The sequence below is a fragment of the Mustela erminea genome, chromosome 19 (assembly GCF_009829155.1).
Source record: "Mustela erminea isolate mMusErm1 chromosome 19, mMusErm1.Pri, whole genome shotgun sequence".
NCBI classification, from domain to species: Eukaryota; Metazoa; Chordata; class Mammalia; order Carnivora; family Mustelidae; genus Mustela; species Mustela erminea.
In genome coordinates, this window is record NC_045632.1 from 56,207,500 (window position 1) to 56,225,734 (window position 18,235).

The window sequence follows — 18,235 nt, forward strand, 5'->3', positions numbered from 1 at the left end:
AGAGCACAGCAAGATCTTGACTGGATTTTTTCTAGACTCCACTGAACTTGGCATCAGGCCCTGCAAACCCCCTCCAGTCTCCCAGCGGGAGGTCTCCCTCCTATAAGGAGAGACTGCCATAGGTTGTACTTGGAGGCTACAGGCTGGGTGTAATTCCACCACCCTCGACACCAACAACCCACTGACTTCCCCACTGCCTTTCCTGCCCCATCTTGTGTTGCTTCTCTTAGAGTCTTAAGAATGAGTTCCAAAAAAAAAAAGGAATGAGTTCTGAAATCTAAAAGTCTAGTCCACCGGGCCACAGAGTAATAGAAATTAGGTGGAAAGAGACAAAAGATGTGGCTAGAAAGGAGAGCAGGGGCTGTTGGTGTGGGGTCTGCCGTGCTACACTGTAGCATTTGGTTTTTCAACCAGTGAATGACATGGCTAGACGGATAATTCAGAAAGTTCACTGAACAGCTGATGCCAGGAATGGATTGGAGGTCTGAGCCTGGAAGCAAAGAGGTTACTGTTGTGGCCCAGTGAGAAGGAATGTGGTTTCGAGGCACCAAAGGGGAATGGGGGGCAGAGAGAAGGGAGGAATTCAGGAGCCCTTTTAAAGTAGAAGTCAAGGGTACCCGGATGGCTCAGTTGGTTATGCAGTTGCCTTTGGCTCAGGTCATGATTCCAGGGTCCTGGGATGAAGCCCTGCATCAAGCTCCCTGCTCAGCCTGCTTCTCCCTCTCCTGCTCCCACTGCTTGTGTTCTCTCTGTCAAATAAATAAAACCTTAAAGGAAAAAAAAAGGGTAGAAATCACACTAAAACTTACATGTGGGATGTAGGGCAGGACAGAAGTTATAAAACTGTGCTTTTGAACTTGAAAGAATGAATAGGTCAGCTCCCCCCTGTCCTGCCTCCCCCTTCAAACCATAACTAGCTTCTGGTTTCAGCTTAAGTGTCACCGGCTCATCCCTGCTCACCCTGGTCACAGTGCAAAGCCCACCCAACCCTGCTGGGTCCTGTCACTCCACGCTGCCTATTTCCCCCTTAGCACCCATCACAGTTTGATTATCCTCTCCATATATTAGTCAGTTATCCTCTGCTTTGGACTGTAAACTCCTTGGGACACCATAGGTCTACTAGTTCATTTTTTCATCTCCAGATCTCATACCAGACCTGGCACTTAACAGGTGGTTACTAAACACTGTTAAATGAATTTAGGAAGGAGGGAGAGGGGCACCTGGGTGTCTCAGTTGGCTGAGCATCCTACTTGGTGTCAGCTCAGGTCATGATCTCGGGGTTCTGAGATAGAACCCTGCCTTCTGCTGCATGGTGGGCGTGGGGGGCCTCTGTTTGAGATCCTCTCTCTCCTGCCCCTCCTCCTGTTCCTGGGCACACGCGCTCTCTCTCAAGTGATTTTTTTTTTTTTTTTTAAAGAAAGAAAAGAAAAGAAACAAGAAAAGGAGGGACGGGTTGGGGACTAAGGCGGTGGCAGGCCCCATTTGCGGCGTCCCTGAGAGGTTCTGCAGCAGGCAGGTGGAGACCCGGGTCCCGGGCTCCGCAGAGAGGAGGGCTGCCGCTCGGGGAGGCATCTCGTGTCATCAGACCCTGGCGACGATTTGAGAGCGCCTAGGCACGACGTGTGACAAAGGCCAGCCCGCCAGGGAACTGCCACCGGGGACACTGGGAAGCACGTCGGCCTCAGACGCGAGGGACCGGCAATCCGCAGGCGTGGCGCGTTCCCCCGGGCGGCTCGGGTGCACCTGGCGGTCGCAGAGCTCGGCTCTAGGGCGGGGGAGGCGCGTACGCGGGGGGTGGGGCAAGAGGACCGCGACTGAGCGGGTGACTTCGGGTGGCCGGGACACGGGGCGCGCCCGCCCCGCCGCCCAGCCCGCCTCTCCCCCGGGCTGGGACCTTTGCGCTCCCTGGGCCCCGCGCCGCGCTCCGCCCCCCGCGCCGCCCCGCCCTGCCCTCCGATTGGCCGCCGCTCCACCCGCCCCCTCGGCCGCGACCAATGAAGCCGGCGCGCGCCGGAAGCCGGAAGCCCCCCGGCGCCGGCGTCCCCCAGGCAGCTGTCGCGCGGCGCCATGCGAGGCTTGGGGCCAGCCCTGACGGCGCGGCGCCTCTTCCCGCTGCGGCTCCCCCCGCGGCCGCCGCGGCCGCTCGGACCCCGGCTGTCGAGCGGGTCGGCGGCGGAGGCGGGCGCCCTGGAGCGGGCCATGGACGAGCTGCTGCGGCGCGCCGTGCCCGCCACGCCGGCCTACGAGCTGCGCGAGAAGACGCCGGCGCCGGCCGAGGGCCAGTGCGCGGACTTCGTGAGCTTCTACGGCGGCCTGGCCGAGGCGGCCGAGCGCGCCGAGCTGCTGAGCCGCCTGGCGCGCGGCTTCGGCGTGGACCACGGCCAGGTGGCCGAGCAGAGCGCCGGCGTGCTCCAGCTGCGCGAGCAGCCGCGGGAGGCGGCCGTGCTGCTGCAGGCCGAGGACCGGCTGCGCTACGCGCTGGTGCCGCGCTACCGCGGCCTGTTCCACCACATCAGCAAGCTGGACGGCGGCGTGCGCTTCCTGGTGCGGCTGCGCGCCGACCTGCTCGAGGCGCAGGCCCTCAAGCTGGTGGAGGGGCCGCACGTCCGGGTAAGGCCCCGCCCGGGCCCCCGCCTTGCAGCAGGTCCGCGAGCTCCTGGCGGCCCTCCCGGCACAGTCCCCACCTGTCCTCAAGCCCCAAACACTGCACCTGCCCCGGCCTGAAGCCGCGCACACTTTGCCAGTTACAGCCCCCTCCCCCCGGGGCCCTTCCCTCCCAGGCTTTCCGAATCCTCCCTTGGCCCAGGGTTTCCTGTGTCCCGCCACCTAGACAGCCGGCACCGCCTACCTCTAACGCGACTGTCAGCGCCGCCACGGTTAAGTGTGCTCCACGAAGTCCCTTTCTTGCTGTTGTAGCTGAGTGCCGTCGTGGGGTGCACGTGAACGCGCGTGCCGCCGAGCATCACGTAGCCTCCCAGAACGCGGGGTGGTGTCAGCAGAAGGTAGCGGCACACCCGCGGCGTGTCAGCCGTGGTCTGAGCAGCCCTGCGGGATGCACAGAGACGGGTCTCTGGTCTCTGCGTCGCGACCCGGCAGAACGTTGCACATTCCTGAGTTCAGCCCCGAAATGTGATGAATCCCAGTTGAGCACTCGAGTCCCCGGGCGCCGAGCAGAGGGAGCGCACGTGAGGTGCGGATAAACGCTGCCTGCAAAGTTCGCTGACCTTGGGCGTCGTCCCCTTCTGCTCTGGGTATTACATTTGAAGGGACCACTGGTCTGCCCTTTTCCTGAGCAGAAAGTGCTGTAAACGTTTCAGGAAGCTTCCAACATTCGGAACTTTTTGCGGCGCAGTTGGCTTTGAAAAATTGAGCAGTTGAACGATTATGTCCAAATTCATTTAAGAACCCTAACACTGGCCTGGTAGTTTTCACGTTCTTGTCCTCATTCTTAGGTGGGTTAAGGAAACCTACTGAGGTCAGGAGACTGGACCAAGGAGTCAAAGCAAATAGGTATGTCGCCTCCCCAGACCTCAGCCTGGGGTGCTTTGCACCCTGTTTGATAACCACGTCCTGAGGGGTGAGCTACGGTGCCTCTGAGAGACTTCAATTTTCTCAGCGATTTGGTCTTAGATGTGCGAACACTGGGGATAGTTAAGAATGGGGTTAACCTCAGTGATAACCAGTGCTGTGATTGATTACTCATGATGGCTGGTTGATCTATAGTGCTAAATGTGCGTCAAGGGCCACGATTTGAATTGATCCCATTTCTGACTCGAGCCCAGGCTGCATGGCTGAGACGTTATATTCTGCACACTCAATGTATTCCCATCGACTTGGAGAAAGTCTCCCATCCAAGCACAGGTTTGTTTGTTCATTCATTTTTCTTGAACTAGGACCATGGAGGCCCTTCTGAAGCTTGGTTTTTACTACGTGGAAGACTGGAGAATTAGGTAGAATGTCACCTGTTCCAGAATGAAATCCACCCTTCTCTCCATCCTTCCACACAACACGTGTCCACTGGGTGTCTGTCGTACACTAGGCGTGCTCCTGGTGTAAGTGTTCAGGTCACTTGGTCAGGAGTTTCCACTCTAGTCTAGTATGGGAAGAGTTAATAGCAGGCATGGTGGCTGGCAGGTGCTTTTCGCCCGCTGGCTCATCTCGTTCGCATGCCGTAAGGACCGGTTGTACAGATGGAGAGATTAAAGCTGGTCACGGTCAAGTGCATTGCCCAGCGTCCTGAGCCGGGATTCAAGCCCAGTCCTGACCAGAATTGTGTACTTTGTTGTGAATTGTTGATTCTCAGAGCTATTGACTTTATTGATCTAAAAGGGATTTGGTTTTCTTAGACTTTCCCTTTTTCTGCTAAATCAAGGACAAGATAAAACAACCCAGTGAATTACTGGCTCTGTTTTACTTGGTTTTTTACCAAATGGGGAGTTTAATGTTCTCTAGTTGTGAGCGTAGTTACTTTTCCCAAGAGTGAGCATGCGAGCTTCCATCTTACTGGTAATGCCAGTGCTTACCTTTCTCTGGAACCAGTAGTCATTGCTCCCTGTTGGAAAGTCATCAGTCCTGCCTTGGCCAGAAGGGTCAGCATGTGATTCCTTTCCTTTGGCATTCTTGGTGCACCCCAAACCGCCGCGGACGCTGCTGGCTCCACCATCCGTCACTTGCTCCTCTCCACAGACCCCCTCTCCAGCCGAGCCGGCCCTGATGGAAAGTTCCTGACCCCACCTCACTGCCTGATTCTTGTTGGGAAGCCCGCTAGCGTAGGAGCTGCTCAGCACTCAGCTTTTCCACCACCAGTTCAAGGTGACCTCAGCCGGGGTTGAGCTTCAGGGTGTGCATTGTCTTTGCGTGTATTATTACATTATTCGCTTGGATTTTATGCCTTAACATCCGAATCGAGCATTTGAAATGTATTACTCCACCAACTGCCCTCCCCCCGTCACCAACTCCAACTTGATGATCAACCCCTGGAAAACTGGGAGCCTTGTTTTAAATGTCTGGCATAGCAGAATGCTGAATGACACATGAGAGGAGCCCAGGGTGCCCACCACAAGACGGAGTCGGCACACTTACTCCTCCCGTCTGTCCTGATGTCACACTGTGGCACTCCAAGTTCTGAGCCCGCAGGGAAGCCCAGAGGGCTTGGAAGGTTTCTGCTCGGCCAGCAGAGGCCTCGTGGTAGATGTTTGGACAGCCCTTGGCAGATTTCAGTGTTTCGGCCCCAGTGATGACTAAGGTCCCATCCAGTTCTAAAGCCTCTGGTTCTGTGACACGTTACCGAATGTATCCAGCCCCTTGCTCTTCCCCACACAAGAAAACTCAGCTTATCATTCTGGCGGGAAGGAGTGTGGGAGCCGAAAGCTGTGACATTGAAACTAGATTGGGGGATGGGCAGGGCAAGGGGCTCACTCTGGGGAGATCCTGAGCCAGGTCCTCAGCTATCAGGGTGGTCCACACACGAAGAAAGATTGTGTATCAACAGGCAGAAATAGCAAGAAAGGTATTTCTTGAACAGAGGATGAATGACAATAGCCTGACGTTTGCCTCTGCGTGTGGTCTAGACAAAGGCAAGAAGCCTTTTCTAGACCTGCAGTCACACCTCTTGGCGTTTCTCTACCTGGAGATCGTGTCCTTCTATCCAGTGCGTGTAACCATTAGAACTCAATCCATTGAATCTCTTCTCCTTTGCTCTACATAGTCACATAGCACTTTATAAATCCCTATCATTCAAGCCCTTCAGAGAATAGTTCGTTGTTTTTTTTTAATCCATAGACACCGTCCCTGGGATCCAGTTCTGGAATCTGTCCCTGGGATCACATGATGTGCACGATCCACTTTGATTCCGTTTCTTCTGCATCATTCTGGATTTTGCATCCAAGCTAAAGAGGTGACAGCTAGAACCTCTTGCTCAGAGGAATTCAGTGTTAGAAAGCACCGGAAGTTCGGCATATGAATCATTGGAGCAGGAGTCCCAAATGCCCAGGGACCCGTGGTGCCCTGGGATGCTGGCGGAGCAGGGAGCGCTCTCTGCCTTCACCTCCGATCTGAGCGTCCCTCCCTGTGTGCCCACGGCACCGTGTCCTAGCTGTGCCATCTCCCGCACCTGCTCATCTCCAGACTTGCAGGGCGAAGCACAGGGACACGCACGGGTTTGCATGAGGGGTGCTGTGGGTTCAGGCTGCAGTGGCATTTTTAGACTAATGGGCAAGTAGGAAGCCAAAAAGGAAGTTGATGGGGTGTCTCCCAGGGCGGCGGGTGAGGCAGGTCCTGTGTGGAGAGGGAAAGGGCTGGCTCTCAGGACTGTCCTTGACCTCTGCGGCCGAGAGGCATGATTTTAGCCAAGTCCTTTAGCCCCCGGGCCCATCGGCTGTGCACTGAGGTGAGAGATTCTGCCAGCGGTTGGTGTGCTCAAGGTCAGCCTGGTTCCCTTCTAAGAAGTGCTCTGGGGGTTACTGTGCAGCTTGCCCCAAAATCAGGTTCACAGTCAAGGGCACAGTTCGTGAGGGTCCTGGGTTGTGATTACTGGTAGTGAGGGTTGGCGCGTGCTGTGTGTGTGTGGTATGGAGGCCTTCGGTTTTTCTTCTGAGGCCGACTGGGGTCAAGCAGTTACATTGCTTAGAGACAAAAATTGCCTGTGAAGGTGACTCGAGTTCCCATTCTAGGAGGTCCGAGCTCTGTTCAGTGACTTGTGGGTACCAGAGGGAAGTTGGCCTTTAGAAAATGGAAGAGCTTCTTGATGGCAATTTGAACATAGAAATTCCAGGGAGATGAGAGGTGTGCGAGTCTTGACAGAAGCACGGGGGCCAGCAGAGAAGAGGCTGAACTCACAGCAGACTGGCCGGTGTCCCCACTGTCTCGAGGTCCAGCCACACGGGACGCTTTGTCATATGACCTCTTTCGGTGACTTGTCCTGCTTTGCAGTAAACACAGTGGTCCTTGTTGGTTCTGTTAACTCTGTGCTCAGCTAGACCGAAAAGGACCTTATCTGCAGTCTGGCAGGGATGCCCCAGTCCCCTGGGGGACAGCAGCCGCCACCGATGGGAATCGTCCTAGAATGTCTGAGCTGTGCTGCCGGGACCCTGTCCAGTGCCTCCAGCTCCCTGTCCCTGCTCAGGGCTTCCGAGCAATGAAAACTAATTTGCTCCACATTCCAAACGTGGGGAGATGTTGATAGCCAACAACTTCAGGAGATGCGGTGGGAGACCGCTTTTTCTCTGCCAAAAGGGGAGTTTGATTGGCCTTCTGCACAGTGTCCTCCAAGATAACCCCAGTCAGCAGATCCGGAAAGCCGAGCCCAGGCTTCCTGGCCTCCCCGGCAGTCGTGGGTGAGAGTCTGGGATTGACGGCGGAACTGATGCGCAAAGCGAAGGCAGAGGCCGTGTCTCCTCCTGTCGCCTGCGGTCTGGCCCAGACAGCTATGCGGCGTGAGCACTGAGCGTGGGGGCTTGTGCCCTTTCACCTAGATTTCCAGATCTCATGTGGCAGGGTCACATTTCACAGCCGTCAGTAGCCCAAAATAGAACCAAGAGACCTTGGAGGGAGAGCTCTCATGGCCAAGCCATTTCTTTGCGCATTAATCCCGAATTGATCCTGAAACTAGGTACTCCCGCACGCTCCTGACTCATGTGTTTGCGTTTTTCTGGGGAACGGGTCCCTTGTTTTTAGCTTGTACTCAGGAGTGCGTGAGGAACCCAGGAAGATTGAGAGCTGGTGTGGTCCGAGGCAGTATTTTATCAGCAGTGGTTCTGTGCTTCCTGGTCGACGGCCTCTCCTCTTCCACCCTGCCACTGCCTCCACTGAACCGCCAGCCCCCTGAATTCTTTAAGCACCAGAAGTTCACACCACCTCTGCCCTCACTGCGAGGTTACAGCTGAGTGAAGACCAGGTTATGGAAGTGAGAATAAAAAGGAATTATAAAGGGCATCTGGTACAGCCCGTAAATCCTTCAAACAGCTCCACCAAATCCTTAATCGACCGTGCACTTGGTCCCCACCTATGGTGATGTTCTCTCTCTCCCAAGACGGCATCTGTAGTCACCCTAGCTATTCAGGGCTTCTCCTTTGTGTTAAATTCAGTCCAAGCCTGACTTGGTCCGCGCTTTACCTCTCTCCTCACCCCCACAGGGTCACACAGACCAGATTTGGGGCTGGCTCTGTGCCCCAGGCCTGAAATATCTACAGACGGCCCCCACTTCGTTCTGAAGCCTTTCGTGACCCACTCGCAGCTTGTCCCCAAATGACAGTGTCGTGAGTCCTCTCACCTTTTACCAGGGAATAAATAACATTTTTACAACTTTTGCAATTACAGCTCTTTTTCAGTTCTGTACCAGATGTCCTGAGATGCTTATTATTATTCAGTCATAATATTCAGTGTATCTGTTAATACGTAGTTCATCCATGCGTAACAGAGACCCAAAATAATAGTGATTTGACTAAGAGAGAAGTTTGTCATGTCAGAGTCTGGAGGTAGACACCCAGGGATGATTCTGTTCTGTGATTCCGTCAATTGACCCAGACTTTGGTTTGGTTCTGCCTTAAAAGCCTTCATCCCCAGAGTTGCCTCATGGCCCAAGATGGCTGCTCCAGTTCTAGCCATCACATCACTGCCCAGCCTGCGGGGGAGCAACAAAGAAAAGATGGGCAGAAGGTATACTCTGGCCATTCTTTAAGGTTCCCATAAACTGCTCCAGGACACTTTTATTAACATCTGGCCAGAAGTCAAGTCATGTGACCACCCCTAGCTACAGTGTGATCTTAAATCTGGACAGCCATGCTCTTACCTAAAGCATAAGCTTCTGTGCGTTTGAAAGAAAGGGAGGCAGCTGTTGAGGAGCAAGCTGTGTCTGCAGCCCCGGGCGTCCTCTGGCTCCGGCTGTCAGGTGGCCTACTGCTGTGCATGTTTAGCGTGTCATGGGCGGCTACCAGGTCTGCCCCTGTGTTCTCTCCTTTCCCTACACATCTGGTACCATTCTTGCTTGAAAGATGAAGTTGACTCCCATCACTTCTGGACGTGGGTCGGCCACAAATAAGTGAAGAGAGATTAGAATAATTTCATCAAATATAAGCGTGCTGATGGCTGGACACACTATTAGGTCCCACTAGAGTAGGAGAAACCGCTCCCACTGCAGCCCTGACCCGCCGTCACATGAAGTCTACATCCTGACTTCAGAGATGTTCAGATCTGAAATGGTGAGTTGACGGCTGGGGCCCCGGACCCCGCACTTGTTTCTCTTGGGAAACGAGGGGTGATGTCTCGGCCCATCCCAAAGTGCTCCCGAGAGTGTAGGACTCGAGCCCCGTGCCGCCTGGGTTAGCTTCGCCCTGCATGGCACCCCATGCGTCACTTTGTCAACCTCACGGTTTCGGTCGTGTTCATGGCAATGAACACACCCGAACATACCATTTGATTAGGGCAGCTTAGCTCGCCTTAAATGCTCCCTCAAAGGCCTCTTTCCGACTGGGGTCAGAGTGGCCAAGTAGAGAGCTGGGTACCACGCACGCCTGGTCGGGACTGTCCGCAGAGAAGCTGTTCGGAGAGGCACCCTGCAAGTGGCTTTTGTGTCCCACTCTGGCCATTGTCCCAGCTGGCGACGAGGCGGAGGCGCGCATACTGTTTGGGGCCCGGCAGCCAACGCTCTCGTGTTCTCCCTTCCAGGAGATGAACGGCGTGCTGAAGGGTATGCTGTCGGAGTGGTTCTCCTCCGGCTTCCTGAACCTAGAACGGGTCACCTGGCACTCGCCCTGTGAGGTGCTGCAGAAAATCAGCGAGTAAGTATCAAGGTTTTCACTCTTCCGAAATGTTAGCTGAGGGCCAGTCTTCGTCTGCACGTGCGTTTGGGGCCAAGCATGGGCTTCATAAATGGTGTCCCATCCTAGCTGGTGATGTCGTGATCACAGCTGGCCACCGGCCGTTGTGCCCACAGGCCCCCACGCGGGGTGCCCTTGACATTCTCGTGTTTCCCGTGGGCCCCAGCATCAGAGCCGCAGCACTTGCCCGGGACGGAGTATGTGTGTTAGGGTCTCGCCTGGTTGGGCAAACTTCTCCCTTGGGCAGATCTCTGAGTGGGCTGTCTGGTGCATGATGGCCGTGTGCCTGGGACCTGGGGAAGCCCAGGCTGGCGTGTCGCTACGGTCCTCAGACAGGAGAAGCTCTTCGCATCTCAAGGTCTAGACGCTCCGTGCTGCCTTAAGGAAGCTAAGGCTGCGGAAGCTTGCACTTTGCACCGCGACCAGTTCCAAGGGCTGTCATTTCACTTGCCAAAAACAAGATAGTGGCTGGAGCAGGTCGCTAGGGAAATGGAACCAGGTCATGATCTCAGGGTCACAAGATCGAGCCCTGAGCTGGGCTCCGCACTCAGGGAGGAGTCTGCTTCAGATTCTTTCTCTCTTTCTCTCTCTCAAAGAAACAATCTTTTTAGAAAATAAATAAATAAAATTGCTGCACAACTGTTTCCCGAGGACCCCACGAACTAGTCTGAACACCAGGTATTAAGAATTTGGGGACCATTTTATGAGTAAAATTCATCGGAGTTCCTCTCAGTCAGCACTGTTTCGTATTAAAATGATTTTCTTTGAATTCTCCTGAAGTTGTATTTGAAGGATTTATTTGACTCTGTTGAGTAATAGGAACAGGAATCAGCAGTGGTTCTCTGACTTCTAAATCGTCCAGCAGCCTTGCTGCTTTCTAACCCCTCCTCAGGTCCGAGGCCGTGCATCCTGTGAAAAACTGGATGGACATGAAGCGACGCGTCGGGCCTTATAGGCGATGTTACTTCTTTTCTCACTGCGCGACCCCGGAGGAGCCCCTGGTCGTGCTCCACGTGGCCTTGACCGGCGAGATCTCCAGCAACATCCAGGTACCGGCCCGGTCGCGGCAGAACCACGCGGGCGTCCCACAGAGCCCCGTCCGTTTATCTAAAACCTGCTCCCCCTGCCCCCCACCATGAAGTGTGTTGCTTGAGGCATTCGCGTTTAGAACTGGCGAGAGAAGAAACATCCAGATCTGTAGCCACGGGGCAGAGGCAGGACGTATAGACAGTTACCCAACGAGGCCGGCGCTCCTCTGCGGGAACTGACTTTGAGCGGACCCGGGGCCGAGGAAGGGGGGCACTCGCTTCCGCGTGTGAATGCTCGTTCAGGGCCTGTGGGCAGGTGTGAAAGACTGTGACTGAAAACGTGAAAACTAGACCGTGCCCCGCGTGCCTGCTGCGGGCCCAGCGCTCTGCCCGGGGAGCCGAGGGGACAGGACCGCGTGACAGGCCCTGCCTGCTAGGAGGTTGCTGAGAAAGTCCAGTTGTTTCCAGCAGATACCGGGCAGGGGGTGGGGGTGGGGCTGCTGCAGAAGAACCAGAGCGGGGCCGGGGGATGAGGGCAGACCCCGAGGAAGGGAAAAGGTGACAGGAGCCGAGTCGCCTGGGTCCATTCGGGCTTTGGGTCTGGAATGGCGGTTAGGAACTGCAGAGGCGAGGACAGGCCCCGGGCTGGGCTCAGGGGCTGCGCTTCCTGGTGTCCGAAGGCCCAGAAGTCAAGGGGAGCAAAGGGGCGGGCGTTCTTGAGCACTAGGGGAAGTTGCCTGCGGGGTTCCTATGTCCGAGGGGGCTGGGCCCGCTGGCGGTCCGAGGGCAGGGTAGAACGGGCGTTCTTTTCCACGATTCCCCGATTCCGCCCACGATTCCCACTCAGAGGGGTTTACCCCGGGAGATGCTCAGACCAGGAGCTCAGCCAGTGGCCCATCCGGGCAGCGTGTACAGTTTCGAGAGGCTGGACCTAAGGGCCCAGCCACCCGCCGGAGAGGACGCAGGAGAGAGACGAGGACGTGTACATCGGGTTCAGCCTCCGACCCGGGATCCCCGCGCGTGTATCTAAATGTGGATTCCCTGCTAGGGTTTTGACACAGAAAGCCGGCCTTGACTTTTGAGTCGGATCCAGGCCCCGGGCTGGCACGTGTGGCGCGCTCTTACGTACGCGTGTGTTGGTGGAGCGTTTGCTCGTGCCGGTCGGCCCCGGAAGCCTGTTCCCTGCGTCGCTGCTCAGCGCCCTGCGCGTGAGGCGTCACTTCCGCTAATAGCGTCCTTCGGGGGGTGTGAGAAGACCGAGGCTGCCGCGAAACTTCAGTGATGTGCCCACGATCCCAGAGCCAGTAGGGATGAGAAGGGATTCCAGCCCAGCCCACGCCCCCGTCCTCAAGGCAGTGCCTTCCCTGCTGGAAACTGGGGGATATGGGAACGCGATGGGGGAGGGGGTCATGCACAGGGAGGGTGTGCGTGTGTGTATTTAAGTACGTATTCTGAGCCGATGGAAGGCGTTCTCCCCAGGGTTAACAGCAGGACTTGGCATTAGGTTTTGGAGTAACTCGTGATTTCTTCCTTATGCAATTACTTCTTGCCTCTTTGGACATCGTGCATATCTCATTTGTCTAACCAAAGAGAGATCCGTCTGTATTTTAAACACTTTAAAAAAAGGTTTGTTGGAACTTTTTGAATAAGAAACACAAGATAACCTACAGAATTCTGGAAAGACCGGGGAGGCTGACCCCACAAGGTAAAGACCAAGCACCCTGACTCTGACCACCAGGAGCCCTCCCTCAGAGTCCGGCCACAGGAGACAGGGCTTGGCACCGCCCTGGGGGTGTCCCTCCCTCTGTGTCACCAGCCACCCCAGTTTCCTGTGGCAGCAGTCCTTAAGTTTTCAGGAGTCTCAGGAAAGACCCTTTGAGCATCCAAAGGGGATGAAAGCTGGAGGTCATTTCCCCCCCCCCAGGGGACGTGCGCACGCGCACCTTCCATACTGAGTTTCAGAAAGCTTGGGGACTCCCAGGCCTCATCAGGGCTCAGAGCCGAACCCCGCTACCGCAGGAGTCTGATGCAGCTGGTGGAAGTCAGAGTAGCTTAAATAGGTTCTGCAGCAGCAGGCTGTGTGCCTGCATTGACGCGAACTCAGGGTAGCCCCCTGCTCTTGCCCACGGTCAGGCAACCTTCAAACAGCGAGGTTCAGAGCACCCTGCCTTCAGAACTTGGAGCTCATAGATCAGCCCTTGCCTGCAGAGTCTTTTTGGGGAGTGTGTGTGTGTGTGAGTTTTCCCAGAGGAAAAACAAGGATGTAGCACAAAATCAAAAAGGTACACAGAAAAGTACATTTCCTAAAAGGAAAACTGTATAGGGCCATGTATGGCGTACGGAGAAATCTAGAAACCTAGAGCTTGGAGAGCAGGAACGAAAATAAGTCGCAACCAGCAGGCCTGCACGGGGCAGCCCGGGGACGGGGAGGTGAGGCAGGGTGGGTTTGGTCTGGGTGTCGCAGGCGGGCCGGGAGGAGGGTTGTCACTGGCTCCCACAGCACAGAGGCCTGGGAGAGAAAAGACGAAGCAGACACACTTTGTTTTTTGCGAAGTTCGACGCAATCAACGTGGCGTAGGTGCGGCAAACAGCATGGGGGTGGGGGGGGCTGTGCAGTCGCCACCTCCAGAGAGATCTCTGATCAGAGCAGGCCTTTGGTCTCCAGAGTCACGTCTGTGAACAGGGGCGAGGGTCTCCGGGCTCTCACCCTCCCCGGCTTCTCCCCACGCCCCCCCAGGAGGTCGGGCAGGCATGGGAAGCGAGGGGCCCAGGCCCACCATCGTCGTGTCTTCCAGGCCATAGTGAAGGAGTGCCCCCCGTCGGAGACGGAGGAGAGGAGTGAGATCTCCGCGGCCATCTTCTACTCCATCAGCCTGACGCAGCCCGGCCTGCAGGGGGTCGAGCTGGGCACCGTCCTCGTCAAGCGAGTCCTCAAGGAGCTGCAGGTGGGTGTGGCACAGGGCCTCTGGGACGAGGGACGAAAGAGGACCTGGCCTTGGGGGGAGAGGAAGAACCAGATGGCCCTTGGCCTGTCCCAGGTGCCCCAAGAGACTCGGGACAAGGAGGCAGTGCCAAGAAAGGGGCATCTGGAAACTGGCTTCTCCGATGTTTTCCAAGGACATCAGCCTCTCCGGGGAACCTCCCGTCTGGCAGCTGGGCCTTTGCTGGCTTGCATGTGCTGTCCTGGCTCCGTAACCACCAGTCCCTTCACTCTCCTGTCCCAGTTTGGACAGCACACTTTGTGGCCCTGCCTGACCGGCCCCCACACCCTCTGAGCTCTGGCCCCGACACCCCCTCAGCGTGGGCTTTCTCATCGGCCATGAGGGAGTGTCAAGGTTAGACCGGGCAGCTCGAAGGTAAACACTCTGGCTTTTTTTTTTTTTAATAACTTCCCTCTGTTGCCCTGGGAAAAACACTTCACCATCCGACAAGTGAAATGTTCCCGTTCACTCCAGGTCGAGCTTTCCGAAACGATCTCATAAGGGGCTTGAGTGAACTGCACTGAGCAGAATGTAATTATTAGGTAAAATAATTAGATTGCTAATAATTGGCTCTGAGAGCGGCACTCTCTGCTTTGGGTGGTTCCACAAGGCACCGACAGCAGAAGCTCTTCCGTGGAGAATGACAGAGTGGAATTAAAACACTGACGTGCTTTCTATTAAATTCATAATCAATCTTAAATCTCAGAACTCAGGATTCAGCAGGATATCAGCTTCATTAGAATCACTCTCTTGCCACCTTTTCCCCAGAGGCGATGGGAGCCATTTCTAATTAATAGAAGTTTCTTCTTCTTTCCTTGTTTTTTGCTGACGGTGTTGCTGAATGGAGCAGGGAGAGGGAGCAGGGGGCATGTCAGAGCGAGAAAGGCCTTCAGGAGGGCAGAAGCCGGGCTTCTGGGTAACTCACCCCCCGACTCTCCTTCCGGATGGATCAGAGCTGGCCCCTCAGCCCAGGAGCCATCCTCGGGAGGAGAAAGCGGGGATCCCTGGTCCCACACTTGGCTGTGAGCCTGACAGTCACCAGGGAGAACCCCGAGAAAAGGCCCTCTCGCTGTCTTGCACAGGGGTGTGCGTCGCGGTTTATGAAGGCAGACTCTTGAGAGCCGCCCAAAGTGCCTAGTGAACAAACCATGATTAGGAAAATCATGGTATAGTCTCGTCTTTTAATATCATTCTCTTGTTAAAGTCACGTTTTTGAATTTTGAATGAGAAATGAGAAAAGGCTCATGATTCCTGAGCGCATAAGCAGGGCCTTGAGCTACATGTCTCCCTTGGGGAAGACCAGAGGAGTTATGCTTTAGGAGACCTGCAGAGCGGCTGTCTCAGAGTCCTGGAGTGTGATAGGTTTGTTGGTCTGTTTCTGCTGCCATCCTAAGTTAAAAAAAAATTCTTCTGTAGTGAGGACACAGTATACTTTTATTCAGAAAATGCTAGAGTTTTACGGGACGGTCCTGGAGATTCATAGGACCATGCACCATACCGTCTGATAAACCGAACTGTCTGAGATGGGGCATCGGCCGTGGCTTCCCCTTCTAGCCCATCCTCACACGCGCTGTGGAGTCGTGGGACAAGTTACTCGCTCACGACACAGCCATTGGGTCCTTGCGTGCCAAGTGCCAAACCAGGCTCTGTGGCCACTAAGAAGTCCTTGGGAGGGGTGCGGTGTGCCACACAGACAGGAGCTGTGGTCAGAAGACTACACATCAAGCCCCGTGGCACCGCAACCCCCGCTTCTCATTTCGGGCCCAGCCCGACTTGCCACTGTGACACACGGTGCAGACAGAGAAGCCACCACACAGGCCCCCCTCGGGGACTCAGGATGCCTCCGGGGCCTAGTGTGTGTCAGATTCGTAATAAATGTGCCTTGAAAGGAGAGAGTGAACGCACATCAGATACCATGGTGAACTAGACAGCGGCATGCAGGGCTTAAGGAGGCCTAAGTGGTGAATGGAGGGGTGTTTCCGCTTCCGTGACCAGCCTGCTGACCTGTGTGTGTGTGTTTTCTCCACCTGCCTTTCCCTACCAACCGTGCCTTACAGAAAGAGTTTCCTCATCTTGGGACATTTTCAAGTCTGTCTCCTATACCTGGATTCACCAAGTGGCTTCTGGGACTCCTGAGCTCACAGGCGAAGGAACACGGGAGGAATGAACTCTTTACGGATTCGGAGTGTCAAGAAATCTCTGAGATCACAGGTGGTCCCGTGAACGAGACCCTCAAGGCCTTTCTCAGCAGCAGTGAATGGGTCAAGTCGGAGAAGCTGGTCCAGGCGCTCCAGGCCCCCTTGATGCGGCTCTGCGCCTGGTACTTGTATGGAGAGAAGCACCGGGGCTTCGCCCTGAACCCCGTGGCAAACTTCCACCTGCAGAACGGGGCCGTGATGTGGCGCATCAACTGGATGGCGGATGCGAGCCTCAAGGGCATCGCCAGCTCCTGCGGCCTGATGGCCAACTACCGGTACTACCCCGGGGAGACGGCCACCAACAGCACCAGCTACCTCTGCTCCAAGAACATCAAAGCTTCCGAGCAGGTCCTCAGCCTCGTGGCCCAGTTTCAGAAGAACAGCAAACTTTAAGCCTGTCCCGAAGCAGATGTCCCTGACCCTGAGAAGGATGATTTTTGGGATGGGTCAGGGAGGCTTATGCATCAAAAGGAGCTTTTTTTTTTTTAAGTCGAACAGGGTTAGAGCGTGTTTTCTCTGACCCACAGCAAGGTCGGAAGGGGAGGCTGTGGCCTGACTTCCACTGTGGGAGCGCAGGGGCTGTGCCTGACGCCAGAGAGTGGGGGGCTGGACGGGGTCGGGGTGGGGATGCTGTTCCCGCACCTTCCAACCCCCCCCCCATCCAGGTCGGGGGTCCCTGCCAGAGGCAGTGCTTTGGTGCCTCCATCTTCAGAAAGCTCTAGAACCTCTGCTGGGTGTCGTCCCTGGGTGGACCAGCCAGCCTCACCAGGCCCTGGGCAGGTGGCCCAGGTGAGAGCACTTTCCTCCGAGCTTAGAACGTAGCCAGCCGAGGTCGTCTTAGCCGTTTCTCCCCACTCACCACAGGGACAGAGGGCTCTGTGTGCTACATGGCACCCGTGTTTTTGGAGCCCCCGGGCATAGGGAAATGTTCATGACCGCCCAGAGTTGACTAAATTAAATCTGAGTATCACACAAGGTGGTGTCCCTTGGGGCTTGAATTGGACGGTGGGCGTTAGACACAGGTTCCTGATGAACCTAACGGGCCTGCACGAGCTGGTCAGGTGAAGCCGTGAACCGCTGGGGGCGGCGCAGTGGCGGTGGCCTCGGGGCCACGAGGCTCGTGGTCCGCGATGCGCTGTGATGTACCAGGTCTGCCGAGAACAGCAAGGCAGGCAGAGGCCTCGCCTGTGGCTGTAGGAGGCCCCCTGGGGTGTCTGTGGCCTGGTCTCGCTGTTGTCACTCCCACAGACGGGTCCCCTGGCCTTCCACATTCTTTGTCTTCCAGACCGAACCCCTGCTCCTTCTGCGTCCCCTGTTGCGTGGGGCTTGTTGCCTGGCGACCAGTGTTAGGGTGGTGGCCCCCCCGGAAATGTCTCTGGCTCTGAATCCCGGTGAAGTGGTCCACAGCTGCTCAGCAGGGCTCTGGGCTCCTGATGACCAGGCTCACGCTTGGAGCTCCACGGGGGCCCCGGGGAGGCACTGCCGTCAAGGGACCAGGAAAGAGGTCACGCCTGAGCTGCTTAGTGGCAGGCGTGCCCTGAGACCACCACCCTGGACACCACCACCCCCCACCGTGCACGAGCACACACACAGGCACACACGCTTCACGCGCCATCTCAAACCAAAGATACAGAAGCGGACAGATAGTCAGACGAGCCTGTGTGCCCGTCAGCCGGCTCCCACCACGCTCAGCGAGCTTGCTTTCCTGCCCGGCCTCACCTCGTGGCTTCTCACGGTGGGTTAGCAGGTGCCCTGTAAGGTGGCACGGCTGGCCGGGATGCGGATGGGGCGCTTGTGGTCTGAAAGCTGCGTTCCACCCCCTGAAATTCATACCTTGGAGCCCTGTCCCCCAAAGGTGATGACATTAGGACATGAGGACTTAGGGGGTGATTAGGGCATGAGAGTGGGGTCCTCATGAGTGGGCTGAGTGCCCTCAACAAGCGGCCCCACAGAGCCCGCGGCCCTTTCCACCCTGGGAGGCTACAAAGCACCTGTGCCCCAAGAAGCCTCAGCCGCCCGCGCTGATGCCCTGAGCTTGGATTTCCAGCCTGCAGAGCTGCAAACAAATTTCTGCTGTTTATAGGTCACCCGTCGGTGGTGTTCTGTCACAGTAGCCAGAGAGGGTAACTGTCTCCTCGGGTCAGTGCAGGTCGCCGGAGGGAGGGAGCTGGGCTGCCTGGCGCTGCGCTGAGCGACACTCCCCTCACACCACT

The 18,235-nt window shown here is 56.2% G+C and overlaps 1 protein-coding gene across 1 annotated transcript; it reads left to right on the top strand.

Moving 5' to 3' along the window:
* The first annotated feature begins 2,020 nt into the window (after window positions 1–2,020).
* On the top strand, window positions 2,021–16,997 carry MLYCD (malonyl-CoA decarboxylase). Its single transcript, XM_032323177.1, has 5 exons — window positions 2,021–2,610; window positions 9,664–9,776; window positions 10,708–10,864; window positions 13,639–13,788; window positions 15,882–16,997. The coding sequence occupies exons 1-5, from the start codon at window positions 2,068–2,070 to the stop codon at window positions 16,413–16,415; spliced, it is 1,497 nt and encodes a 498-aa protein (XP_032179068.1). The 5' UTR covers window positions 2,021–2,067; the 3' UTR covers window positions 16,416–16,997.
* The last annotated feature ends 1,238 nt before the right edge of the window (window positions 16,998–18,235 follow it).

Excerpts from the sequence above, each read along its gene's own strand:
- MLYCD (XM_032323177.1), top strand. The coding sequence starts at position 2,068 with ATGCGAGGCTTGGGGCCAGCCCTGACGGCGCGGCGCCTCTTCCCGCTG. Across the intron at positions 10,865-13,638 it reads AGATCTCCAGCAACATCCAG|GCCATAGTGAAGGAGTGCCC; the intron begins GTACCGGCCCGG and ends CGTGTCTTCCAG. Across the intron at positions 13,789-15,881 it reads GAGTCCTCAAGGAGCTGCAG|AAAGAGTTTCCTCATCTTGG; the intron begins GTGGGTGTGGCA and ends CGTGCCTTACAG.